The sequence below is a fragment of the Hippopotamus amphibius genome, chromosome 6 (assembly GCF_030028045.1).
Source record: "Hippopotamus amphibius kiboko isolate mHipAmp2 chromosome 6, mHipAmp2.hap2, whole genome shotgun sequence".
Lineage (NCBI taxonomy): Eukaryota > Metazoa > Chordata > Mammalia > Artiodactyla > Hippopotamidae > Hippopotamus > Hippopotamus amphibius.
In genome coordinates, this window is record NC_080191.1 from 944,524 (window position 1) to 971,786 (window position 27,263).

General features: G+C 58.5%; 1 protein-coding gene across 1 annotated transcript in view; it reads left to right on the forward strand.

Moving 5' to 3' along the window:
- Window positions 1-27,263, forward strand: part of THBS2 (thrombospondin 2) — a 31,820-nt gene that overhangs the window by 619 nt on the left and 3,938 nt on the right. The window contains exons 2-20 of the mRNA XM_057738944.1: window positions 2,220-2,294; window positions 3,646-4,202; window positions 5,373-5,457; window positions 10,708-10,910; window positions 12,715-12,855; window positions 13,482-13,578; window positions 14,933-15,097; window positions 15,359-15,535; window positions 16,290-16,463; window positions 16,951-17,078; window positions 17,162-17,314; window positions 17,791-18,009; window positions 20,356-20,463; window positions 21,192-21,351; window positions 22,806-22,924; window positions 24,049-24,283; window positions 25,514-25,741; window positions 26,203-26,474; window positions 26,994-27,091. Coding sequence (XP_057594927.1) covers window positions 2,243-2,294; window positions 3,646-4,202; window positions 5,373-5,457; window positions 10,708-10,910; window positions 12,715-12,855; window positions 13,482-13,578; window positions 14,933-15,097; window positions 15,359-15,535; window positions 16,290-16,463; window positions 16,951-17,078; window positions 17,162-17,314; window positions 17,791-18,009; window positions 20,356-20,463; window positions 21,192-21,351; window positions 22,806-22,924; window positions 24,049-24,283; window positions 25,514-25,741; window positions 26,203-26,474; window positions 26,994-27,091 — 3,371 coding nt within the window. The 5' untranslated portion in view covers window positions 2,220-2,242. The remainder of the gene's footprint in view (window positions 1-2,219; window positions 2,295-3,645; window positions 4,203-5,372; window positions 5,458-10,707; window positions 10,911-12,714; window positions 12,856-13,481; window positions 13,579-14,932; window positions 15,098-15,358; window positions 15,536-16,289; window positions 16,464-16,950; window positions 17,079-17,161; window positions 17,315-17,790; window positions 18,010-20,355; window positions 20,464-21,191; window positions 21,352-22,805; window positions 22,925-24,048; window positions 24,284-25,513; window positions 25,742-26,202; window positions 26,475-26,993; window positions 27,092-27,263) is intronic.

A 27,263-nucleotide genomic window follows, 5' to 3' on the forward strand; every position in this document is an offset into this window, starting at 1 on the left:
TAAGACGTTTCCACATAAAGTCTGTTATTGAGGGGTGGCCATGAGAAAGAAACTAGGAAAAACTGTTCCTGAGAACGTGAAAAATAAGCGGAGAAGTTATAGAGACGCATCCTAAACATTTTTTTGTAGCTGGCAAGTGTTTTTGAATGTTATTAATGAATAATATTTACTAAGTCTGTGAAAAGTGCTCTGACCAGCTGTTCTTGAAGTTTGGGGGGTAATTTGCAGATGAAAAGGCAGCTGGGAATGAGTGTGACTTCTGCAAATCCAAGTTGGGTTCCTTTGGGGAAATCGCGGCACTCTCGCCCGAGGGCAGGAGGTATTTCTCAGCGAAGTTATGTGTGCTTTGATTGTTGATATAAAAAGAAATGTAAAAGATCTTTACACACTCTAATGACATTCTGTTGCAGAAGGCTTTGGAAACCTTTCTTTGGAAAAAATATAACCATATATGTACACTAAGTGTGTGAATGTGAGCAGCGTGTGTCGTACGCTATCATACGTGTTGCCTTCTAACAACAGAGCACGCGATAAGGCTGTACCAGCATCCCCGAGCGTGCCGCCCTGCTGTGCTCTTTCTTGTTGCCGCGATCCCGAGATGAGGTGGGACAGATGGCAGCGTGCCAACACGGCTGCTTTAGAGTCGGAGGATTTGATTTTCTTAGCAGCAGAGCTCAGTGTACTCCCTGGAGGCTGATAGGAAGCTGAGCCTCCAGAACGTGGAAATCTGTATTTTGGACAGAGCGCCTCTTTGCCAGACGCAGCGGTCACTGCTGTCTGCAGGGGACAGAGGCGCATGTGTGACTGAACAGGGAAAAGACCCGAGTTTGCAGGTGTGCCTTCCCACGGTTCACGCTGAAACCATTTGGGTAGTGCCCACTGAGTGCCAAGTACTACCCCAGTCTCTTATGAGGGTTCGCTCATGTAACTCAGTCCTCTGAAGAGTCCCACTAACAACATCCCTACTGTCACCCCTGCTTCACTGGGTGGCCACGGGGCAGCACATGCCGACGGACAGCCACACGCCTTTACAAACACTAACTTGCTTCATCTATTTCTCACAATAAGCCTACGGGTAGACAATTTAAATGACTATTCCTCCTTCTGCAGGGACCAGAGAGGTTAAGGAAGTTTCCCCGGGTTGCACAGCGGGCGCCTGACGGAGTGGTTCTGAGACGGGCCAGGCGGGCGCTGGCCTGCTGTGCCCATCGGAGTCCTCAGTGTGCAGGTGGAACACAGCCAAGTTCTGGACTTGCTGTGGACAGACCAAAAGCAGGTGTCTGGATCCGGGGGGATCCTGAGGTCCTGCGTGGACCCCGCTTCCCCAGGGATGGTCCCCACCTCGGGGGAATGGGTAATTCCAGGCTCCCAAATCCTTCTGGAGAGGCGAGTCCTTGGATTTCTTTGTCACCAAGAAGCTCAGGACCTTGGAAATCCTAAACAGGACGGGTGAGGGTCTCAGTTTGGCTTCGCCTCAGCGGGACACAGTGTGTTGCTGGAGGAAACTTGGGGCCACGCGTTCAGTGGGGAGACGAGGAGGCCGCGGCCAGGGCGCAGGGAGGCTGAGCAGAGGTTAACGTGGAGCGGGCTCCCCGCCAGTCTCTGACTTCTGGGCCAGTGTCTGCTGAGCCTGCCAACTGAGAATCCTCAAGAATGGAAAAACAGGCCTCAGGAAAAGAGAAAAGCAAAGTAAAAATGATTACTAAGTAGAAGGCAAGTTTTTTTGTAGTTATTGTCCACCAAACTGCTTACTTCTAACTTATATGCGGTTAATATTTATTCTCTTTAATTAAGTCACGCGCAACCTTTTTCTTAGCTATTTACACAAAATGTCTTCATAGGTTACCTTCCCCACGCTGATGTTTTTCTAAATTCAAACTGCCTGGGTTTACCTCCTGGCTACATGTCTAAGTAGCAGCGTAGCTCTGGGTGAGCGCTTAACTTCCCTGAGCCTCCACTTACCCGTCCGTAACATGGGGAGAGTACGTGCCTCCAGGTCTCTTGGGGTAGCTCAGGAATGTGACTATTTAGGACATTCGCACGGTCTTGTCAACAAGGGCCCGTCCAGCTAGCACCAGCTGTGGGTAGAAGAACGCGTTTGAAAAGCACATCTCCCACCTCGCTTTGCCCACAAACCCATTCGCTTCTGATTTTTACACACAAACTGTTCTTAAACCACGGTTATGTTTTCAGAAGTAACGGGTCTGACTTCCCTGCAGGGGTTGGACCGAGGAGAGGCAGGATGCTGTTGCCGCTGCTGCTGCTGGGCTCGTGGGCCTGGCCCAGCGCTCAGGGTGAGTGTGGAGACCCTCCCCCCCCACGCTCCCTCCCCCACCCTGGGACCCGGGCCCCCGGGACAAGGCCCAGCCGCAGGAGGAGGGTGGAGCCGTGGAGGCCTGGCTGCAGCACCTCACCTCTTAGAACCTCCGTGACGTCGTTTACAATACATCTTTGCTTACTTTTACGTGCATACAACAGGAAATCTTTTATTTGTGGAAAATCCAGGTGATCGAGGAAAACACCCTCCTGACTGCAGACGCAGTCTGTCGCTGGGCCCTTTTGGCCTCTTTCCTGTGTGTGGTATTTGCAACATGTTGAACTATGTGGTTCCATAACTTCTTTCCTTCCTACTTCTTTTTGCACTTGAAAATATATAAAAAATATTTTTCTTTTCTTACAACATGATTTATAATGAATGTATAATATTTTATCAGGAGGTAGGCCCCCGTGTTTTTAGACCGAGTCCCTAAAATCCCATCTACACTAGCACAGACGCTGCCACACGGAATGCGGCTGTGGCTACAAATGTTCCAGCGTTTGTGATTGTGTATTTACGGTGACTTCCCAAAGTAAAACTGCCGAGTCCAGGGTTTTAACTATATTGAACATTTTAAAATACATGACCAAATAGCTCTATTGCAGGTAGTAACATTGACAGTCTATCAACAACACTGCGTGTTATTATGTTTTATTTCGCCAAGTATTAGATGAAAAGTTATGCTTTGTTTAAACCTTCTGTTCAGAAAATTATTTTGAATGACTTAAAGCGTTCCAGTTTTGGAGAGGCCTGACACCGCCTCTTTCTAGCAGTTTAGACGGTGACTTAGAACCATGCGTCTGTGGCCTGGAGGCGCCCTCAGGGCGAGCGCTGAGGGCAGCATGTCTTTCTACAAAATGAGATGTGCTCAAGTCAGATGCTCTCTCTAAGAAAGCGGCGTAGAATGTAGCTGCTTTCTGAGGATGCGGCAAGGCTGGAGGCGCCTCTCCCTGGAGGACGTCCTTCTGGGTGATCCGATGGCAGAGATGGGGCCGCCCTTGAGCCTCAGCTCCGGGCGGAAGAGCAGGAGAGAGCAGGCCACCAGCGTCCTGGTCCGGGACAAGGTGGGGCCCGGCCGTGACCCAGGGGCTGCTGCCTTCCTGGAGGGGGGCTTGCTGGGCAAAGTGTCCGCTGGTCTGAACAGAGGGGCCCTGACGGGTCAGGGGTGGAGCTGGTCCTATGGAAGCAGCTGTCTGCGGAGGGGCCAGCAGGGGTTCTCAGGGAAGAAGTCCGGGGCACCCAGGTGAGGAGAGGAGGGGCTGGGCGCCCCGAGAGCAGGATGCCCGTGCCGCCCGCTCCCGTGACCCCCTTGCTCTGCTCCTGGGCAGCCGGCGACCAGGACGAGGACACCGCCTTCGACCTCTTCAGCATCAGCCACATCAACCGCAAGACCATCGGGGCCAAGCAGTTCCGGGGGCCGGACCCCAGCGTGCCCGCCTACCGCTTCGTGCGCTTCGACTACATCCCGCCGGTGAGCTCAGAGCACCTGGGCCGGATCGCAGAGGCCATGCGGCAGAAGGAGGGCTTCTTCCTGACGGCCAGCCTGAAGCAGGACCGCAGGTCCCGGGGCACCCTGCTGGCGCTGGAAGGCCCAGGCGCTGCTCACAGGCAGTTCGAGATCGTGTCCAACGGCCCCGCCGACACCCTGGACCTCGCCTACTGGGTGGACGGCACCCAGCACGTCATCTCCCTGGAGGACGTGGGCCTGGCTGACGCCCAGTGGAAGAACATCACCGTGCAGGTGGCTGGAGAGACCTACAGCCTGTACGTGGGCTGTGACCTGATGGACAGCTTCACACTGGACGAGCCCTTCTACGAGCAGCTGAAGACGGAGAAGAGCAGGATGTACGTGGCCAAGGGCTCCGCCCGAGAGAGTCATTTCAGGGTAGGTTCCTCGGGATGCGGCAGAGGCCCTGCGGACGCCCAGCGAGGGCCCCGCTTAGCGCGCTGCCTTGTCGTGGGGTGGGTTTGGCCTTGGAGAAGCTCACACACGCACACTGTCACGTGTGCGGGCACAGACACACACACACACGCACCCACCCACAGCGAGCTCCACGCACACAACACACACCCGCTGGCTCAGACTCCACACGTGTACACACGCGTGCACACACACTCATAGACACTCTCACGCACACAGACAGCGCACACGGCTTTCTGAGCCAGGAATAAGCAGAGCCAAGCTGTCACAGGTGCCCTTTCTTGGCTGCACGAATGGTCACTAGTTTCCAGGTGGAAGCTTGGTTTGATTGTTGTCTCTGTGAGCCAGGCCCCAGCTTCCAGGCCAGTGCTGACGTGACGGGATGACGGGATGACGGTAGAGAAACAACTGTTTTCTCAGCAAAGCGCTCCTGATTTATGAGGGAAGAGCTCCAGTTCATTTCAGTTAAATATTTTTTACGAGACGATTTTTCTAAATGAGAGTGTTTAGAATCCGCAGTGGAGGGTCCATAACTGTCCTCCTCCAGGTGTGTGTGTTCTTTGGAGATAAATGTATGCTTAGACCCAGTTTTCTCAGGAAGAGGCCTGGAGATGCTTGACGTGGTCTCTGATGGTCGTCAACAAACTCCCTGGCCCCACGTGGCCAACCGGCCTGGCTATGCCGAGCCCTTGCCTGTCACCGACTGGACAGCCTGATCTCGCAGCTGTGCCGTCTGTTCTGCGGTTGGACCAGGGCATGTTCCTGGACTGACAGCCACGTGCGGGAACAACGGTCACCCTCAGGCTCCCCTGCCGAGAGCGTGTGGCCTCCGCTGTCCCCTGAGTGTGTTCAGAAGACGAAACACACCATCCCTCTGGGGGCTACTGCCCTCCTCTAAGATGCTTCCTTCTGCCCAGGTCAACCCCACTGTCTGTCGCTTGCCTCCAAATGGAGCTTCAGGGTAGCACGTGTGGATAACCCACTAGCAAGGTTCCAGACTTGCTGAGAGTAAAGGCTCAGAGGAAAGTGTGCTCACTGCTTTAAGATCACATCTCGTATTTTTGGAATGTTGTTTAGTGTGTCCTCAAGTATGTGCTATTTATCCATCTGTTTCTCTCCTTGTACGTCTTTCAGGGTTTGCTGCAGAACGTCTACTTAGTGTTTGAAAACTCTGTAGAAGATCTTCTGAGCAAGAAAGGCTGTCAGCACAGCCAGGGAGGTAGGTCTGAGCTGCGTCTGGTGGCGCATGTCCCGCCTGTGACAGGTTCCTTCTGCAGCGTGTGGGGAGGCCTTGAGGCGAAAGGAAACGTGTTGAGTGAAGTGTCGCGGTGGCCTTGGCCTTGAGTGTGGTTGCTGGTCCGCTCAGACATGCTGGCATCTGAAAGCAATCCATTGCCTGAAGGATTAATTATGGATACATTTTAATTATCCCATATAACCGTTTTACATGTCAAAGAGTAAATCCCTGGCATTCTAACATGATTTTACATATATGCAACTATTCCAATCCACTGGTGCGTGAAGGTCATCTTAATAAGATGACACCACAGATGTTTGTCAGACTTGGTTTGTTGAGGTTTTTTTTTTTTTAAGAACTTTTATTGCGATACAGTTAAGAGACAATAAACAGCATATATTTAGAGTGTACAATTTGGTGTCCCAATCTCCCAGTTCATTCCCCCCCAACCCTCCCCGCTTTCCCCACTTGGTGTCCATGTGTTTGTTCTCTACACCTGTGTCTCTCTTTCTGCCTTGCATTTCCTCTTTCATAGTTGTTAGCATTTGCCTTATGTATTGAGGGGCTCCTATATTGGGTGCATATATATTTATAATTGTGATCTCCTCTTCTTGGATGGATCCCTTGATCTTTATGTAATATGCTTTCTTGTCTCTTGTAACATTTTTTATTTTAACGTCTATTTTACCTGATATGAGTATCGCTACTCCAGCTTTCTTTTGATTTCCATGTGCATGGAATATCTTTTTCCATCCCCTCACTTTCCGTCTGTATGTGTCCCTAGGTCTGAAGGGGGTCTCTTGCAGACAGCATATATATGGGTCTTGTTTCTGTATCCATTCAGCCAGTCTGTGTCTTTTGGTTGGTGCATTTAGTCCATTTACATTCAAGGTCATTATCAAAATGTATGTTCCTATTACCATTTTCTTAATTGTTTTGTTTTTGTTTCTGTAGGTCCTTTTCTTCTCTTAAGTTTCCCAATTAGAGAAGTTCCTTTAGCATTTGTTGTAGGGCTGGTTTGGTGGTGCTGAATTCTCTTAGCTGTTGCTTGTCTGTAAAGCTTTTGATTTCTCCCTCGAATATGAATGAGATCCTTGCTGGGTAGAGTATTCTTGGTTGTAGGTTCTTCCCTGTCATCACTTGAAATATATCATGCCACTCCCTTCTGGCTTGCAGAGTTTCTGCTGAGAGGTCAGCTGTTATCCTTATGGGAGTTCCCTTGTATGTTGTCTTTTTTCCCTTGTTGCTTTTAATAACTTTTCTCTGTCTTTAATTTTTGTCAGTTTGACTACTATATGTCTTGGCATGTTTCTCCTTGCGTTTCTCCTGCCTGGGACTCTCTGTGCTTCCTGGACTTGGCTAGCTATTTCCTTTCCCATGTTAGGGAAGTTTTCAACTGGAATCTCTTCCAGTATTTTCTCGGGCGCTTTCTCTCTCTTGTCTCCTTCTGGGACCTCTATAATGCGAATGTTGGTGCGTTTAACATTGTCCCAGAGGTCTCTTAGGCTGTCTTCAGTTCTTCTCATTCTTTTTTCCTTATTCTTTTCCACATCAGTGATTATCACCATTCTGTCTTCCAGGTCCCTTATTCGCCCTTCTGCCTCAGTCAGTCTGCTATTGGTTCCTTCTAGTGTATTTTTCATTTCAGTTATTGTGTTGCATATCTCTGTTTGTTTGCTCTTTAATTCTTCTAGGTCTTTGGTAAACTTTTCAATCTTTGCATCCAGTGTTTTTTCAAAATCCTGGATCATCTTCACCATCATTATTCTGAATTCTTTTTCTGGAGGGGTGCCTATCTCCTCTTCATTTGGTTGTTTTTCTAGGGTTTTAGCTTGTCCCTTCATCTGGTACAAAGTCTTTTGCCTTTTCATTTTCTCTGTCTTTCTGTGGCTGTGGTTTTCAGTTCCACAAAACAAAATACTGCTGATACTGCTTGATTCTGCTGTCTGCCCTCTTGTGGAGGAAGCTATCTAGGAGGCTCCTGGGTGCTTCCTGATGGGAGGGACTGAGGGTGGGTAGGGCTGGGTGGGCGGAGCTCAGTAAGGCTTTAATCTGATTTGTTGGGCGGAGCTCAGTAAAACTTTAATCTGCTTGTCTGCTAATGGGTGGGGCTGTGTTCACACCTTGTTGGATGTTTGGCCTGAGGCAACCCAGCACTGGAGCCCATAGGCTCTTTGGTGGAGCTAATGGTGGACTCTGGGAGGGCTCACGCCAATGAGCACTTCCCAGAACCCCTGCCGCCAGTGCCCCTGTCTCCTCCGTGAGCCACAGCCACCCCCCACCTCTGCAGGCAACCCTCCAACACCAGCAGGTAGGTCTGGTTCAGTCTCCTATGGCGTCACTGCTCCTTCCCCCTGGGTCCTGGTGAGCACATTTTTTGTGTGCCCTCCAAGAGTGGAGTCTCCGTTTCCCCCAGTCCTGTGGAAGTCCTGCAATCAAATCCTGCTGGCTTTCAAAGTCTAATTCTCTGGGGATTGCTCCTCCCATTGCTGGACTCCCAGGTTGGGAAGCCTGACATGGGACTCAGAACCCTCACTTTAGTGGGTGGACTTCTGCAGTATAACAGTTCTCCAGTTTGTGAGTCACCCACCCAGCATTTATGGGATGTGATTTTAACGTGATTGAGCCCCTCCTACCATCTCATTGCGGCTTCTCCTTTGTCTCTGATGTGGGATGTCTTTTTTGGTGAGTTCCCGTGTCTTTCTGTCTCTGATTGTTCAGCACTTAGTTGTAATTCCTGTGCTCTTGCAAGAGGGAGTGAGCGCATGTCCTCCTACTCTGCCATCTTAATCCTCTCTCTATGGAAGTTTTTTACGCTATTCACAGCTGGTAATACAGCCTTGTTATGAAAACGGATGCCAGATACTCCCACACTGTCTGTTCATTGCATTTTGAATTTACCTCCAGCCGTAATTTGTCAGCATGGCCTTGAGCATCTGGTATTTGAGGGTCGCTGTGCCAGCTTCGTGAAGGCGATGTGGTGTTTCATCTTCAAAACCCCTCGGGTTGGGCTCATCCACTTTCCTCACTTATAAATAAAGACATCGAGGTGCTAGGAGGGCCCTTAATTGCCGTTTGTGGGGAGACCTGTGAGCGATGGAGCAGCCCCTGCCCGCGCCTGCCCCCTGGCTGATTTGACGCTCTTTTACAAATTAATTTTGGTAGGATATGTTCAAAATGCACAGAGACCTGATCGTTCCCATTCCAAAATTTCAGCCGTGAATCAGGTACAGCAGTTACAAAAGAGGTTGATTCAAATTGGGTTTCTGGTGGATGGAACAAGTCAAGGTCACCTGTCTTGATGGCTTAACACTTTTTACTGATATTTATGAAAAAGACACTTACGATTTCCATTTGGCCTTGACAAGGCAAGCTCCAAATTACCTAGCCCCTTTCCTGAAAGGTGCATTTTAAAAAGAAGGCAGAGATAAGGGTTCCCAGAGGAGACCAGGCAGAACATTTGCATATCAAAGGTGTGAGGAGAAAGCTGGGTTCCTCCTAGGATGACTTTGTTCCCTTAAGACCAGAATAAACATGCCTGTGACACACGACTGTGGCTTTGCAGCCCAGCCCTGGACCCCGGGGGGGGAAGGCTGGTCCGTAGGTTCAGAGCCTGGGGCCCCGAGTGCTGGGATCGCGGGTGACATCTGCGTCTTTCCATCCAAGGCTGTCCGCCTTTCAATTTGTGCATCTTTCAACTGCTGGGCAGTTGAGTTTGAGGAATGAAGGAAATTAAATCGTGACTTTCCACGGCCCATGCAGGGAGAGGGACTTTATAAGGCCTCCTCACGCACCCTCAGCCCCAAACTCCCCCAGCGCCACAGCCGTGGAAGCTCTGGACCACATCCCATCCTGAACCGCCAGCTCTGGCTGAAATGCCAACATTGGTCCCTTCAGATTATGTCATAGTCTTCTTAGGGGGCATGGTCATGAATAAGAAAAGCTCTGAAGAGGCTTCGACAGTAAACTGAGACCCGACAGGAGCAGAGAGAGAGAAGGTGGTCCCTAGGGCCCCCACGGAGGGAGCCTTGGAAGCGGTCACCCGGCGGTGGGGGTGGGGGGTGGGGGGCACGTCTCTGTGACAGAGAAAAGGAAAGGCGGCATTTGACCCTCGACGGGGGGAGAGGGGACATGGCCCTCACCCCGGTCCCTGCCCCACGTGCCACGGACGGCGGACGGGGGTGTCTTGTCCTGAGAAAGGGCTTGGCAGGCCTTCCATGAGGAGGTTGTGGGACCTCTGGGCACTTTTGTTTTTGCCGCATTTTTATTCTATACACGTCTAGTGGTTAATATGCTTAAGTCTATATGATTAGATATGGTTTTAGGTCTGGAGAGCCTGAGGGTCAGTGTGAGTTGCAACAAGGATTTACGACCAAGTAACAAAAACTCAGTCACAGACTGTCTGGCAGAATGGTAACGCTGACAGGTTGCAACCCAGTGATGGGATGTCTCGGACAAGACACTTGAGCATCACTGCGGAGAGGACGCCCGGCTGGCTTGGCCAACCACGTCCCGGCTGCCCGGGCCCCCCGAGGGCGACGCCTGTTTCGGCACTTGTCCAGATCACTTCTGTAATTAGTAGCATAGCTGTGGGTATCCCGGGACTGGGGACCTCCGGGAGCTTGTACGACTTCCGGGGCAGTGGGTTGTGTGTCCAAGGTCGGCATTCTGCCCTTCAGGGGGTCTCGCGAGGCCAGCAGAGAAATGATGAAACGACTCATTTAGCAAGAAAGGAGCTGAATTTGCCTTAATGTGGAACAAGTACCCGAAAGAAAAGTGTTTAGGATGGAAAAATGGGATAAACCAGGAGTGAGAGGAGTCGTCAGAATTTATGGAGAATGTGGGGCTGGAAACAAATTTCGGGACAAAAATAAGGAACTTATTTTAGATATAAATATTTATATAAAAATAAGAAAAACAGGAAACGGAGGCCTCTAATCGGCTTGAACACGATGTGCGACGCCAGTGTGCGTCTCCGATGCCTTTTGCACTTTTCCATCGAGGAGCTGAGCTTCGGCTCTGCCGATGGGCGGGCGGCGTCTGAAGCTCAGTCCCCACGGGGCTGTGAGGGGGGCGGAGGCCTTGGCACAGGCAGGGCCCACACGGGAAACAGCCCACCAGCTCTCGGGTTCTTGGGCGCAGGGCAGCGCGAGGGCTCCCGGCAGCGCCCCGGGTGCCGGCCAGGCTGTGGCCAGAGGCCGGCGGGCTCACCCTTCCCTGTCCTTCCCCCAGCCGAAGCCAACGCCATCAGCGAGAACACGGAGACGCTGCACCTGAGCCCCCCGGTCCTGGGCTCCGCGGAGCACCTGGGCCGCAGCGCCGAGGGGAGCCCCGAGGTGTGTGAGCACTCCTGCGAGGAGCTGGGCAGCATGATCAGGGAGCTGTCGGGGCTGCACGTCGTCGTGAACCAGCTGCACGAGAGCCTGCGCAAAGTGGTGGGTGCCCGGCCCCGCCTCGAGGAGCCACACCGACCACGCGTCACCCACCACCCTGCGTCCTGGACAAACACGGGACAGTCCCCGACGTGCGGTTGAAGGGCCGCGTGGTTAGAGGGCCGGAGCGGGACTCTGATAGGAAACGTGCTCACGCGCGCACGTCTCCATCGTGAGGTCTTTAACCTGGGAATTCGTCTCCCAGGAAACAGGAAGTCTGCCTGCAGAGGGAGGTGTTTCATTTAAAGGATGGCGTTCGGTGCTGCCCGCGGCCTGTCCCTGACAGGGAAACGTGTTTTCCTCTCCACAGCACGTCCAGGGGGAGAACGTGTGTCTCCGGTCTTAGGAAGCGTGATTTAGGGCTCAGGGCAGGTTGCTGGCAGTAGCAGCCTCCCTGGTCCCCGCCCTCCTGTCCTGTCCTGTCCCCCCTGCCGTGTCTCCCCTGGTCCTCAAGCTGCGCGCAGACTGAAGGGAGCCTGTGCCCCAGGCTGGTGGGCGGCGAGGCCGGGACAGGCACAGAGGCCGTGGGCGCGCAGCACCGAGGGGAGGGTCCCCGGGCCCCCGAGGCCCTGCTCCAGCCCCCGGCCCGGAGCGGTCTGACTCGGGTCCGGCGCGGGGCGCTTCCTCTCCGTGGGGAGGCGGGGGGACGGCAGGGCCGGGGCGCGACTCAGGCACACCCACGAGTGTGGCTTCTTGGGCGGGGGCAGCCGTGGGAGGTGGCGTTAGCGCATCCTCCCCACCCCCACCCGGCCTTCACCGCTTCGCGGACGCCCAGGGCTGGGTGGGGCAGACCGGGGACAGGTGCCGGTGGGGGCCCTGCTGAGCGGGAATCTTCACGAACAAGGAGGCTCTTCGCTACGCACTGCGTGGGGTGGGGGAGCACGGGCCCCGACTCTGGCTGCGTTAGGACGCAGCGCCTCGGCCCGCTGGCGCGGGCGGGGGGCACGGGGCGCGTGCAGAAGGGAGGCTGGGAGGGCGCGGGGCGGTTGGTAGGCCTTTGCCCCTGAAGCGTCCCTCTTTCACCTGGAAGGAGCTTCGGGAGAACTTACTTACACCGGAGTCGGGGATTAAGGACATTTGTGAATTCCCTGAATGGCACAAAAACTTCAGGATGGTGCCTTTCTGTCCGTTTGGTGCAAGACGGGGGTCCGCACCTTCCGTGAGGTTCTCAAAGCGCCGGCCGCCCCCAGATCAGGAGTGGTGGTGGGCGGAGGGTGCTCGGAAGGAAGGCGGTGCCGGCCCCGCCGTGTGCAGGGGGCAGACGGCGTACCTTTCGGCGGCTGGATGTTTTTAAACCGTGTCCCTTCCCTCCAGCCTGCCGTCCCTGTGACATCAGGGCCCGTGTCTGTCTGCCTGCGCCGTTGGGTCTGTCACACTTGGAAGACAGACGCATCGGGGAATTGAACCTCAGTTCTCAGCTGCGGTTGGCGGGAGGGGCCGCGCCCCCCAGCAGCTCCCCGCCAGCCCCCCAGCGGCAAGGCCTTCGCGATGGAGGCCTCTGGAGCGTCTGTCAATCAGGCGCTCACGGGCTGCGGGTGGGGGGCAGCCATGGGAAAGTGGGAGATAAGGGCGTGGACGCCCGCCTGGGCGGGGCGGTCTCCGCCTCGGCGGCTTGCGGAGCCTCCGCGGACGTCCGAGGGCGTCCGAGCGCCGTGTCCCGGGCGTGCCCAGTCGCCCGCTGCCCGCCCTCCCGGGGCTCCGCCTGGAGCCCGAGGCTCCTTCGGGACTGGACGTCCTCCCTCTGCCAGCGCGTGACGGCCGCACAGCCTGTCCCGCCCGCGCTGACGTCTTCCCCTCCGTCTTCCAGTCCAACGACAACCAGGTTCTGTGGGAGCTCATCGGTGGGCCCCCCAAGACCAGGAACGTGTCCGCCTGCTGGCAGGACGGCCGGTTCTTCGCGGAGAACGAGACCTGGGTGGTGGACAGCTGCACCAAGTGCACCTGCAAGGTGAGACGGCCACGTGGTCTCCTGGGCGCGGCCCTGGGCTGGGCGCTCGCAGGCCGGCTGCCCGGACGCCGCAGGGCTGCTGCCGACTGTGCTGTGTGCGGGGCCGTGGGTGCGGAGGCCACCTCGAGTGCGACCTGAGCCAGGCCGGCGGCTCTGCGCACGGAGAGCCAGGGAGGGCACGGCCAGTGTCACCAGTGGCGGGCCACGGGGGTGGGGCTGGCAGGTCCCCTCTTGCGTTTGATGCCGCTGGGTCCCGCGAGGGCCTTGGGTGCAGCACGGACCACTGATGGGGTCAGGACGCGGCAGGCCGCTTGGTTTCCTCGTGTCCTGCCACCCAGTCTCCACTGCTGGTGGCCTGGACACCGGGCACCGCCGTGACCTTGCGCGTCCTCCCACCCGTCCTGCCCGCAGTGCGTGGAAGGCCCCGTGTTCACCGCTTTGCAGGTGGAGACGCGGTCCAGGGAGCCCATGGGGGTGGGGTGAGGAGAGATGCCCTCGCGTCTCCGTAACCAGCGGGATCTGTGGGAAGGGACCGTCCAGCCATCCCTGTGACTCTTCCGATCCAGCGCTGGTTCAGTGTTTATGTCCTGAAGTGAGCGTGACACAAAGGCCTCTTTTCCTTGTAGAAATATAAAACCGTTTGCCACCAAATCAGCTGTCCCCCCGCCACGTGCGTGGACCCGTCGTTCGTGGATGGCGAGTGCTGCCCCTCCTGCTTCCACGGTGAGGCCCGGCGGGCGGGCGGGCGGCGTCCTCAGCTTTGGCTCCGGGGCTCCGGCTGTGTGCCCGCGGGGCCGGGTGTCAGCTGGTCTCGTGGGGGCCGGGGCTCCCGGGGCCCCGCCTTCAGGGGGCCCTCAGGTCCTCGAGGAGCCCCTGATGCCCTCGGTGCCCCTGTTCCTCCTGCACCTCCCCCTGCGCGGGTCCAAAGCCACACCTCACCCCCCCGTTCTGAGTCCGTGTCCCCGTCCCCCTCCTCGCTGACCCTTCACACGCATCTCCTGCTCCCTTCCTCGTGGTGTCACCGCAGCGTTGACGGAAGCGGCTGGTCTCTCTGAGACGGGCTCTGCCGGGTTCTCTTTGTCTCTCGCTGTCTTTGGGCCTCGTGCCGGCCTGGGGACCGTGGGGCTGGTGACCTGGGCGGGCCGGGCCGCTTTCCCGTGCCGGGACCTGCGGACGAGAGCACGGGCTCTGCCTCTCCGGGGTTCTGGGCAAAATGGGGCTTTTCCAGGTTTTAGATTCTTTATCTGTAAAATAGAGAATTGTCCCCGTGACACAGGGTTAGTTTTATGATGAAAACAAAGAGTCTGTCATGTACAGAAGAGCCGGACACACGTTAGGTGCTAAATAGAGCCCCGGCCGGACCTGCCGCAGAGCCTGACAGTGTGACCGCGGGAGCCCGAGGGCCCGCGTTCGCTCAGGGGGAGCCGTTTCTTCTCGCCGCCGCGTGAAAGCTCCGTGCGTCCTTCCCCTCCTGCCTCTGGGGCATCGAATCGCAGCACCTTCACGGGGTCCTTGACTGCCTGCACGTGAAGCAGGATGGCCGTGTCTTTACTATTTACCGGAGAGATCTCTTGCATTAAGTTACGACTCCTCCCTTATTTAGAGACTGGAAATTTCCTGTCAAGAATTTCCTGGCAGGAGATTGCCTTTTTATTTAACTTGTTCCAATTTAAAGTATTTGGAATGAAATTTAGTGTCCTGTAATTTTAACCAAAAATTGAAGTTTCATTACCGTATATGTCAGCAAATGGAGGTTGAAATGGAAACAACTGACATGGTGGTAATTCCAGGGGAACCTTGTGCAGGCAGGGCTCAGCCCTCTCCTCCGTGAGGCCGTTAGAAGCGGCCGCAGACCCCTTTGCCGCCCGCACACCCTGGGGTCCGGCCAAGCCCCTTGTGCATCCCCCCGCCCTCCCCCTTTCCCGGGAGGGCGGCCCCTGAGCTCTGACCCCGGTGGACGCGGGGCGGCTGTGGTGCCTGCCCACCACTCGGGCATCCGGCTCGGACCCTGGGGCTGGGCGCGTCCACGTGGGCCGGTCCCCGAGGAGGCCTGACAGGCTGCGGTGTCCCCCGGCAGATGGCGAGGAAGGCTGGTCCCCGTGGGCGGAGTGGACGGAGTGCTCTGCCACCTGCGGGCCTGGCACCCAGCAGAGGGGACGGTCCTGCGACGTCACCAGCAACACCTGCCTGGGGCCGTCCATCCAGACGCGGGCCTGCAGCCTGGGCAAGTGTGACCGCCGCAGTGAGTGTCAGAGGCCGGGCCGGCCTGGGCGGGGGGCGGGGGGCGTCGGCCCAGCCCCCGGGGCCTTGGGGGGTCCTGAGGCCCCTTGCCACTGCCCCTTCTGGGAGGTGCACCGCCCGGTCCCGCATCCTGCTGGGGGAAGCTCTGCCCGCCTGGCCTCCCCGCCCCTGCCGGGTTGGTGAGAATACGCACGGGATGGTCCGCCCGGCCTCGCGCGCGGCCCCCTGAGCTTCCGATGTCCTTGCTTCCCGCATGCGCCAGTCCGGCAGGACGGCGGCTGGAGCCACTGGTCGCCTTGGTCCTCCTGCTCCGTGACCTGTGGATTCGGCAACGTCACCCGCATCCGGCTCTGCAACTCGCCGGTGCCGCAGCTGGGCGGGCGCAGCTGCAAGGGGAGCGGCCGCGAGACCAAGGCCTGCCAGGGCCCGCCCTGCCCAGGTGAATGTGTGGTGGGTGGTGGCGGGGCTGGGGCCCGGGGCGGGGCTCCACCAGGACGCGGCCCGGCCCGGGGCCGCGCCAGCAAGGCGCTGGGACCCCCCTCAGCTGCTGGTCTCTGGAAGCTGGGCTTTGGGGTCCAGGCTGACGGAGGTGCTCAGCTCTGACCTGCCCTGAGTGAGCGCCCGCTGGTCCACCACGGAGGGCACAGGCCAGGACCGTGGGGGAGCGCCGGGGGGCACAGGATGGGGCGTCCGGAGGCGGCCTGCCCTGCTTCTGCGGCACGTGGGGCACGCGGGGCCTGGGCTGACAGCACAGGTGGTCCCGCACCAGGCGTGCTCTGGGAGGCCGGCGCCTGCAGTCTTCACCCAGAGCAGGACGTGCCGTGATTCCCCTCCCTGCCGGGTCATCTGTGCCGTGATGGGTGAGAGCCACGGAGGGTGACGCTCAGCTCCACACGGCTTCTCAGACGGGAGCACCGCGTGTCCGTGGCAGGGGTAGACCTGCAGCTAGCGACCCCCTGGCCGGTGGTCCCAGCTTCGGGGCACAGGAGGTTGTGTGACTCCCCTCCCGGAGGCGGAACAGGCCCAGCCTGACAGTCATCACCTGTGTCCCTCCCGGACCCCGTGGTCCCGAGAGGACTTTCCTACCAGGTTTCCTCCACGTCTGGAGGCGCGGCCTCATCCCAGGCTCTTCCTCCTGAGCCCCCAGCACAGGCCGCGCCCCCCGCGTGACCCCTCTGTCCTCTCTCGCCCAGTGGACGGTCGGTGGAGCCCCTGGTCCCCGTGGTCGGCCTGCACCGTCACCTGCGCCGGAGGCATCCGGGAGCGGACGCGCGTCTGCAACAGCCCGGAGCCGCAGCACGGGGGGAAGGGCTGCGTGGGGGACGTGAAGGAGCAGCAGATGTGTAACAAGAGGAGCTGCCCCGTAGGTGCGTGTGTGCGGGTGCGCGGGTGTGCGGGTGTGCGGGCAGCCGCCGGCCTCCATCTCTCAGCCCTTGGGCATCTGTCCTGGGGTCTGGAGGCTCCGCCGCAGGCGTCTTCGATGCCACCACTGGGTTTAATTCCCATTAAAGTATAAAAATGTTTGGGAAATATAGAGAAGAAAACTCGGTTCTACACGCGTGAAGTTTTACCCTCCGCTGTGTGTTCCTCTGGCTTTTCTGCACAAAAGCAGAAAGCTCACAGTGTGGAACGGAACCTCGCGCACGTGTGCGTCTTACCCCCGCGTCTCCGCCGCCTGGCCCTCTGTTCTCGGAGGCGGTGACCTTGGGAGGCCGTCGCCAGCACCGTCCTCACTCACTCAGTGGCTCCAGGACGGAGCCCGGAGTGTTTGGGGGCAGCACTGGGCCTCTCGTGGGTCTCGTCGCGGCACTGCCTGCTCGTGGCCGCTGACCCTGCCCCACGTCCTCCCTGCAGACGGCTGCCTGTCCAACCCCTGCTTCCCCGGAGCCCAGTGCAGCAGCTTCCCCGACGGGTCCTGGTCCTGCGGCTCCTGCCCTCCGGGCTTCCTGGGCAACGGCACCTACTGCGAGGACCTGGACGAGGTGGGCGCCCCTCCCCAGGCAGCCAGCGGGCACCCCCGGGGGCGGGGGGCGCGGGCTCACGTCTGCCCCGCCGGTCCCCGCAGTGCGCTGTGGTCACGGACGTGTGCTTCACGACCAGCAAGGCGCACCGCTGCGTCAACACCAAGCCGGGCTTCCACTGCCTGCCCTGCCCCCCACGCTACAAGGGGGACCAGCCCTCCGGCGTCGGCCTGGAGGCGGCCAGGATGGAGAAGCAGGTGAGCCGGCCTCCTGCGCTCCCGTTAGAGGCGCCGGGACATCCCGGCAGGAGCCGGAACCGCAGGGGGGCCGCAGGGGAGAGAGGACGGCGGTGTGGGGGAGGGACGGGCTCCCCTGCTGGCCGTTGCGGACCTGCCCGCAAGGGCCACAGGGCTGAGTTCTCACGCACAGCACCCCTGAGGACCGGGTGAGGACGCGCGGTCTCCCCGTGACCCCAGGCGTCGCTGGGGACTGGGCCTGACCTCGCGGTGGCTCCGGCCCTTCCAGGGGAGCAGAGCGCGGGGTCCACAGACCCTGCCCCTCCTCAGCATCCTGTGGGCAGATGGGAGCCCTGCACCCGCACACGGCCCTCCCGTTGGGGTCGGGGCCGGGGTCGGGGTCGGGGTCGGGGTCAGGGTCAGGGTCAGGATCGGGGTCAGGGTCGGGGTCGGGGTCGGGGTTGGCATGCATCCTAGCCTGCTCGGCCCCTCCACAGGTGTGTGAGCCTGAGAACCCCTGCAAAGACAAGACCCACAGCTGCCACCGGCACGCGGAGTGCATCTACCTGGGCCACTTCAGCGACCCCATGTACAAGTGCGAGTGCCAGACGGGCTACGCGGGCGACGGGCTCATCTGCGGGGAGGACTCGGACCTGGACGGCTGGCCCAATAAGAACCTGGTCTGCGCCACCAACGCCACCTACCACTGCATCAAGGTGAGGGCAGGGCAGGGGCCCCCTCCCTCGGGCCCCCGTGCTTGCAGCTCGGGGCGGCCGTGCCCTGGAGGAGCTCTACGGGTCCAAACAGTCGGGGCTCCTTGTTTTCCCCAGTGGGCCCCGCCGTCCGCGCGGTCCCCACAGTCTGCATGGTCCCCAACCCGAGACGCGGGCGGGAGCTGGGATGTCACTGCCCACCCGCCAGCCCCTCCGAGGTGTCTGCCTGGTGGGTTTCTGCACATTCTAGGATCATTCTGGAAAAGCAGCTCATTGTTGGGACCTGGGAGAGGATATGGCGCCTAAACATGTTTGTTGACGGAATACAGAGAAGGGCTTGAGATCAGTGGCGGAGGGGCAAGGCGTGCCATACACACCCCTGCCGTCCTCCAAGGCTGTGGGGGCCTGAGGTCTGCAGTTGAACCGGGCTACAGTCACTCAGAATTTAGCACATGTTTTTCTTTGCAAAGACCCCCATGTGCTGCACACAGGAAGCGAGTAGGGCCCTGGGCGAGTGGGGTCCCTTCGGGCCTGTAACAGGATAGAGTGCTTTCCTGGGGCCACTGCAGCCAGTGACCACAAACCTGGTGACTTCAAACAGCAGAACTTCGTCCTCTCACGTCTGGAGCCAGGCGTCTGAGGTCAAGGTGTGGCCGGGCTGAGCTCCCGCTAGGGCGCCCAGGGGAGGGTCCTTCCTGCCTCTCCTAACTTCTTGGGGCTCCAGGTGTCCGTGGCTTGTGGGTGCATCACCCCAGCCTGTGCTTCTGCCTGCTTCTCTGAGCGTCTGTCCCAGACGCCCCCGTCGCCCTTGTGAGGACACACGTGGTTGTATTTCGGGCCCATCTGGACCCTCCAGGGTAAACCCGCCCTTTCAGGACCCTTATATCAGTCACATCTCTTACATGTAAGGCGATACTCACTTTCCCATGTAAGGCGATACTTTACCATGTAAGGTGACAGTCACTCTTTTGCCACATAAGGTAACATTTACAGGCTCCAGAGGTCAGGACACGGCATATGTTTAGGGAACCACTAAACAAGGTGTCCCTAAGAGTTTTAGTGCAGTTTTATGCATTAGCAGCTTCACAAATGTAAATGCTACAAACTCACAAGACACTACTTGCCAATGTAAATATATTAATTTCTTTAATATTTATTTATTCTTGTGAACTTTGAGTTTTAAATTTTTTCTTTTGGTCTCTCAATTAAAGATGGTAGATGTTGACTGAAACAAAACGTAAGTCTGCTTTGAAATAACCGGGACAGTTTGCAACCTTCATTGTACCTCCCTGACCACCTTCCCCGACCTGACAGGCTCAGGGGTCAAGCCTGGATATCCCCGAGGAAGTGGGTGCTTATTGGATGCGATTATAGGTGAGGATTTCCACTAGGGACCCAGGGTGCCGTAGCAGAAACAACAGAAGGTGTCCACGAGGCTAGGGACATGCTTTTTTTTTTATTTTTGTGGAGCTTCAGACAGGAATTTAATAACTAAATAGTGGCACACCAAAACTTCCAAATATAAATGTAATTTATGGGAACAAACAGATGCACAAGTAAGACAGCTCACAAGAAGCCCCCTCACCCCCTCTGAGGTTCCCTCACTCATGGCTTCCCTCGGCCGGTGCCCTGGGGACCTGTGTCCCTCCCACCGGAAAGTGCTCTCCTCCTTCGTGGACTGGAGTTGCAGGTCAGCTCCATGGCCCCCGTGCGGCCCTGGGGCTTCTGGGACACAGGCGTTCATGGCATCAAAACACACTTTTATGTGGACCCTCTCCTGGTGCTTCCAGCGCCCTCAGGCTGCAGCGTCTGTGCAGCTTGGGTTTGAGTCATAATATAGCTGGACTGAAAGCAAATGACTTTTTTTCCATATTACAGGAGTTTCCACCTTCCTGGGCAGAGCTGGCTAGGGGAGATGGTTTGGGGAGTTGGGCCTCGGGTCCTGGACAGAGACTCTAGGCCCCCTGTGGGCTAGTGAGGGTTGAAGGTTTGTGACCTTGGCTCTTTGACGGATGCTTGGAGTTTGTGGGGAGGAGCGCACGGGGGCCCCGCCCTGTCCTGTAATTTCATTCTCTCCTGGTTCCTGCAGTTGTTCGGCTGCTCACAGAGATCCCGGGCTCGGGACGCAGGCGTCTCCTGTCTCAACTCGCTGGCAGTGGTGACGTCCGTCCCGGGGCAGCGGCCGGGGGAACGTGCGGGGCCCCCGGCCTGGCCGCGAGTCCCCGTTCTCCTGCTCCCGCGAGGACAGGCGCCCAGCGCTGACGTCGCCCCCTCCACCCTCATGATTTCCTCGGAAAGAAGGGGCTCTTGGGAACGTGTTCGTAACTCGTCTGCTTCCCCTGCTCGCAGGACAACTGCCCCCTCCTGCCTAACTCTGGGCAAGAGGACTTTGACAAGGACGGTATCGGGGACGCCTGTGACGAGGATGATGACAACGACGGCGTCAGTGATGAGAAGGTGGGCCCCCCCGGCACCCGCGCTCGGGGTCAGGGCAGCCAGAGCAGGAGCACAGGGTCTGCAGGCGGCGTCCCTGGTGGCCGCCTGGGTTCGCGCTCCTGCGCAAGCAGCGGAACCTCGCCGATGGAGGACGCCGGCGTGGAGCCGTCTGGGCTCTGCTGGGGCCGCGTTTGGTTTCCCCTAAATTGATGAGAGGGCCTTGTCCGCCCTCCTTCCGGTGGGGGTGCCCGTGATGGGGGCTGTCACCGCCGTGAGGGACCCTCCGCTCACCGCCTTTACAGCCGCCTTTTCGGTATTTCCATCTCCGGCGAGAGAGGTTGCGGCGTGATCTGCGCGCTCCCACCTCGCTGCGCGCTCCCGCGCGGGCGGAGACGGGGCGCCTGCGTTCTCACCGCAGGCCCGCTGCACGCGGCTTCTGCTGGCCCCTTAACTCTTCCCTTCGTCCCCTCGACACTTACGTTTCCATTCTCACCATGAAGCACGTGCCGTGTCCGCTTTGCTGTAGGAAATCGCAAAGCTTTTCTCAGGGACAGATGCGTAAATAATTGTGAAATGATCTGATATCAAGAGAGTGTGGGCAAGGGCTACCGGGCTCTGTTTCCCTCACCTCCCCCTGGACTGTCCCGATCTGCTTCGAATACATCACCTGTGAGCGCGGAGCCGTTTTATAAGTAACCCAGCAACCACCCGAGCCTGTTTCTCACATTCTTCCCTTGCTTTTTCTCTAGGACAACTGCCAGCTTCTCTTCAACCCGCGCCAGTTTGACTACGACAAAGACGAGGTTGGGGACCGCTGTGACAACTGCCCCTACGTGCACAACCCGGCCCAGATCGACACGGACAGCAACGGGGAGGGCGACGCCTGCTCCGTGGACATTGACGGAGACGGTCAGTCCCGCGCGCCCAGAGGCGCTCCGGCCTCCACGCTCTCTTCTGAGCTGACGGGAGGAGCGCGGCTTCATCTGCTCACAGCGCAGGACAGCGCGCCGCGCCACGCCGTGCCCCCGGGGCCCAGCCTCCTCGGCCCCCGTGCCTGGGGGCCTTTGGAAGGGGCTGCCGGCCTCAGGAGCCCCCTTGGAAAACGAGGAATTGGGCCGCTTCCTTTCCTGACCCCAGGCCCCTCGTCCCGTGTCCCTGTGCCCAGACCCCGTCTTCCCTGTCCGCCCACCTCCATTCACAGCCAGGAGCCCCGCTGCCTTCCTGACCCAGCCGGCTTCTGAGAAAGGCCTGGGGACAGCTCGGCCTCCCCCGGGCTCCCGCCCATTTCCCTCCACGCGTGTTTCTAGCCGTTCACGGAATCATTCACCGCCAAGCCCCCCGCCCGGGGTTCCAGGTGTCCCCAGACGCCGGAAACCTCTGACACCGCCAGGCCAGTTAACCCAAGACGCCGGCTCCCTCTGCCTCCGCCTGCCCAGCCCCACCTGCGCGTCTCCTGGTGATTTTCTTGGTGTAACTTGTCATCACACTGACCGGCTTCCCCCGGCGCCAGGACAGTGTCCAGCCGTGCTGCTCTTAGGGATTTCCAGTAGCGGGCGTCTCCTCTGACCCTCCACCTGGGAGGTCCGACCCCTGCATCTTTTAGGGCCCTTCCTTGCTGCCTCGGCTCCTGTTTTCTCCTTCCTGCCAGGACCCCCCACCTGCCAGGACCCCCTCCATCTGCTAGGACCACCCCCATCTGCCAGGACCTCCTCCACCTGCCAGAAGCCCCCACCTGCCAGGACCCCCCACCTGCCAGGACCCCCTCCATCTCCCAGGACCTCCCCATCTGCCAGAACCGCCCACCTGCCAGGACAGGACAGCAGCCTAGCCTGGCTCACGCTTTCCTGCTGACTCACTGATTTGTGAGGTTTTGCTTTGCCCTTTGAGCCTGATTACTGTTAATTCGCAGTTTTTGTAACTCCAAAGTTGATGAAATTCATGATCTATTTTCGGGTTTCTGGGTATAAGGCACGACAGCTAAACCCGTCAGTCTCCGCCATTGTTATTTTCCTAGCAGCGCAGGGGACGGATGAGGCAGTGGGACCCAGCAAGCTGACAGTTCCTAGGAGCTCGATGCTAATTTTCTGCGTGGGCGTTAGGGCACGTGGCATGAAGACTCTCACTCAATAACCTCCCGTGTGTACTGTCGTCCAGAAACCTCCGAGAGCTGGTTCTGCTTCAAGCTGAGGGAATGTCAAGTTTAATGGGAAACCTGCCTTGAATCTGATAATCTTTAATTTTGTCCTTTCTTAGATCATCTTTTTATGCAGCAAACGTTTGGTCGTAAGTTGTTTAACGCAAAAGGAAAAGCGACCAGCCTTTTCTAAACTCCGCGTGCTCCTGTTTTCCCCCGAATCCCGCAGACGTCTTCAACGAGCGAGACAACTGTCCGTACGTGTACAACACGGACCAGAGGGACAGCGACGGGGACGGCGTGGGCGACCACTGTGACAACTGCCCCCTGGTGCACAACCCGGACCAGGTACGTGAGCGGCTGGCCGGCCGGGGGTGTCTGTGAGCAGCGGGGGTGGAGGGGTGTCTCGTCTCGCCGCTGGCACGGCGTGCGGGTTCGCGTCCGCTCCTCCGGGACGTGGCGGCACAGGCTCTCCAACCACTTTAGTTGGAAACACGGACGCAGCTCCAGCCTGAGCACGGCTTGTATCTCTGCGGCCCCCGGCCAGACGCGTGGGTGCCTTTGCCCGACGTCCGAAGGAAGTGAGTCTCCGTCCAGTTATCCCTGTGTCTCCCTGATGCAAACGTGGGCATTGGCTGCTTTTCCACGTTTGCCTGTGGGAGACAGTGAGGCCATGACACACGCGTGTGGTTCACGGACCGGACACGCGTGTGTGGTCATAGACCGGACACGCGTGTGTGGTCTTAGACCGGACGCACGCGTGTGGTTCACGGACCGGACACGCGTGTGTGGTCATAGACCGGACACGCGTGTGTGGTCTTAGACCGGACGCACGTGTGTGGTTCACGGACCGGACACGCGTGTGTGGTCATAGACCGGACGCACGTGTGTGGTCTTAGACCAGACACGCGCGTGTGGTCCATAGACCGGACACGCATGTGTGGTCATAGACCGGACGCACGTGTGTGGTCATAGACTGGACACACGTGTGTGGTCTTAGACCAGACACGCGCGTGTGGTCCATAGACCGGACACACATGTGTGGCCATAGACCGGACACACGTGTGTGGTCTTAGACCAGACACGCGCGTGTGGTTCATAGACCGGACACACATGTGTGGTCATAGACCGGACACACGTGTGTGGTCTTAGACCAGACACGCGCGTGTGGTTCATAGACCGTGGTTGCAGCAGATGTCGTCAGAAAGGATTTGCTTCTGCGGCAGCTTCTTTCCTCTCCTCCTTAAGGGAAGTGAACCCTCGTAGGGAGGTGGCTCAGGTCGGAGAGGTTCCTGGGCTCCGGCCCTGGTTCTGATGCCGGTGGCCGGTGACCTCAGGGAGGCCGCTTCCTCTCCGCGGTCACGGCTCACGCGTGGGCAGGTGGTCCAGGCCACGTCCCTGGTGACGTTCAGCCTGGCATCGGTCTCCCTGGACGGATGCTCGAGGCCGCGTCCCCGACCTCTGTCTCCCAGACCGACGTGGACAATGACCTGGTGGGAGACCAGTGTGACAACAATGAGGACATCGACGAGGACGGCCACCAGAACAACCAGGACAACTGCCCCTACATCTCCAACGCCAACCAGGCTGACCATGACCACGACGGCAAGGGCGACGCCTGCGACTCGGATGATGACAATGACGGCGTCCCGGACGACAGGGACAACTGCCGGCTGGTGGCCAACCCCGGCCAGGAGGACTCGGACGGTAGGTGCCCCGCCCACCGCTGCCGACATGAGTAAGCGGTCTGTGAGGACGGGATCTGGAGGCAGCAAGAGTGAAGGCTGGGTCCGCGTCTCAGGTACCACGGCAGGTACCATGGCAGGTGCGCAGCTGGCCTTGGCAGCTGTTTGGATGTCCTCTGGTGTCTGCTGGAGGTGGTGGGTGCGATCCGGCTGACCTGGGCGCTGCCTGGAGGACACACGTCCACCGTGGACAAGAGGTGGGGTGTTGGAGGCCACAGGACCCAGAGGCACATGGAGACTCCCTGACTGGGGGCCAGCTCCAAGGAGTGCCCCCACCACGCCCTGCCAACCCAGGGCAGCACAGAGCTCATTCCTGACACAGGGACAGACGGCTTCAGTCCCCACAGCTAGGCTTGGTGGGGGGCATTCCTGGCTACCGAGCAACCTTTTACCAGGAGGGAGGCTGGGATGCAGGTGAGGCTGGAGTTCAGGGATGTCTCGGGGGTGCTGGGCGCTCCCTCCTGGGTGAGTGTGTGCCGGCCACCCCATGCGTGGAGTGTGTGTTACTGGACAGAACTGAAGGATGGTTTGGAGGATGTGATGCAAACGCGGTTGAACTCGATATCTTTTCCTCCTGCCGAGGCAGCGGTCACCACGATGGCCTGATTTAGAAGGTGGTCATCGTGGTCACCACTATCACCATGACCTGTGTGGCCGTGAAGCTCTCAGCGGGCATCTCTGCATGTGCCAGGCTGGTCCATGGCCCCATCCCCCTCCTCACTGGAAAACTGGACAAGATGCTTCCAAAAAACAGACATCCATATCTCCCTAGGGAAATCATTTCTCGTGATAGAGTTCTGCTTTCAAACAGATGACAGGCAGGGGTGAGTGAGGCAGTGGGAGGGATTCTGAGGTCCATCAGGGAAACGCCAGACGTTCGGCTCGACTTCGCTAGGCAGCAGTCAGGCTTTGTGCCCCCAGTTTCAAGTTCAGGAGCAAGTGAGAAAAGACTGTTGCAGGTGCTCGATTAGGGCATGCTTCACGCAGGGCTTATCGCAGCCACGTCCTGAGAAGAGATCCCAGTTTCCTCACAGTGCTGGGGTGAAACATCAGAGGTTATGGGCACTGACCCTGGGCGCGGCCAGGCACCCAGGTGTGCGTTTTCAGAGACGCGCGAGCGGGGTTTTCTGAGACACAGAACTGCGGACGGAAACCTTGCTCTGCTTGTGTCTCCGCTGGCCCTCGGCCGCAGGTGACGGGCGTGGTGACGCATGCAAGGACGACTTCGACAACGACAGCATCCCCGACATTGACGACGTGTGTCCCGAGAACAGCGCCATCAGCGAGACGGACTTCCGGAACTTCCAGATGGTCCCCTTGGACCCCAAGGGCACCACTCAGATCGATCCCAACTGGGTCATTCGCCACCAAGGCAAAGAGCTGGTGCAGACGGCCAACTCTGACCCCGGCATCGCTGTTGGTGAGCCTCGGGATACGCGCCACCCTCGCGGTTCCTGCCCGCGAGGTGCCCGCGGGGCACGTGGGCTGCCCCTGAGAGCTGCGTGGACGGGAGCAGTGGGTCTTTCTCCCTTGGCTTGTAAAACCATCCACCTGAATATTTTTGACGGAAGACCTTGGGGAAGCACGCACTTGCCTCTCCAAACTCTCCGCTGTTTAATACTGAGCAAAGCCATGGTCTGTAAATGATCACCTCGGCGGTGCCGCGCCGTGGTAACGACCGTGTGAGTGGGATCCGCAGTGAGGATTCGGTGTAAACACTGAGCTCTGTCAGTGTGGTCAGCCCCACGGGAGCAGGCCGGGAGCGGGGTGGGGGAGGGGAGCCTTCTTCCACCTGCCTCCGGCGGCCCCAGGGCTCAACCAGGGGTTTCCTGAAAGGCTGCTCTGACCTTGTGTTGTGAGTGGGTGTTCCCTTTGGCTCAGGGTTCGACGAGTTTGGGTCGGTGGACTTCAGTGGCACGTTCTACGTCAACACGGACCGGGACGATGACTATGCCGGCTTCGTCTTTGGCTACCAGTCCAGCAGCCGCTTCTACGTGGTGATGTGGAAGCAGGTCACGCAGACCTACTGGGAGGACCAGCCCACCCGGGCGTACGGCTACTCCGGGGTGTCCCTCAAGGTGGTCAATTCCACCACGGGCACGGGCGAGCACCTGAGGAACGCCCTGTGGCACACGGGGAACACGGAGGGGCAGGTGAGGGAGACGGGCTCCTCCACCCAGGCCGGCGGCTGCTGTGGGCGTTCGGGAGGGCAGCCCTGGCCCCACCTCTGCTTTTTGTTCCTTTTACCTCGGGTCGCAGTAGTTTCGATAATCTTTTGTTGGGTACCCCGCCTATGGAAGGTGCCATCCCTGGCGGTTTTGTAAACACAGCTGGTAACCCTCTCGCATGTGAAACATAGGTGTGCCCCTTACAGAAACAGGGAGAACAGGGACTCAAACGTGCAAGTGTTTCGCCCGAGGTCGCACCCCGAGGAAGCGGGGGATCCGTGACTCGGCCCAGGGGCCTGTGCTCTTTGCACTGAGCTACATTGTTCCCTACCAGTGGATTTCGCTCACACTGGCGGCTTATCGCATGAAGTACACCCGAGGGAGAGGCCGTGGGAGACATAGGGACTGCTCGGCAGAGCGAGGCTTTCGTCTCCCCTCTGGTGCCGGGAGGCTGGGGTTAAGGCTCGGGGTGCCAGTTGTGCTCACAGGGGACGTTTCCCTCAGGTTCGCACTTTATGGCATGACCCCAAAAACATCGGCTGGAAGGACTACACCGCCTACAGGTGGCATCTGACCCACAGGCCTAAGACAGGTTACATGAGGTAGGTGGGGGTCGCTCAGCACCAGCTGTGTGTCTACCGAGTCATTTTCACATCTCAAGAGCATCTTTCCACTGGATGCCAAGTCAGAACATGAACAGATCAATGAGCCCAGGTGGGTTCTCACCTGCGTGCTGGTGCCTGGATTTTCCCACTTGAGGGACCTTCTCTTTCT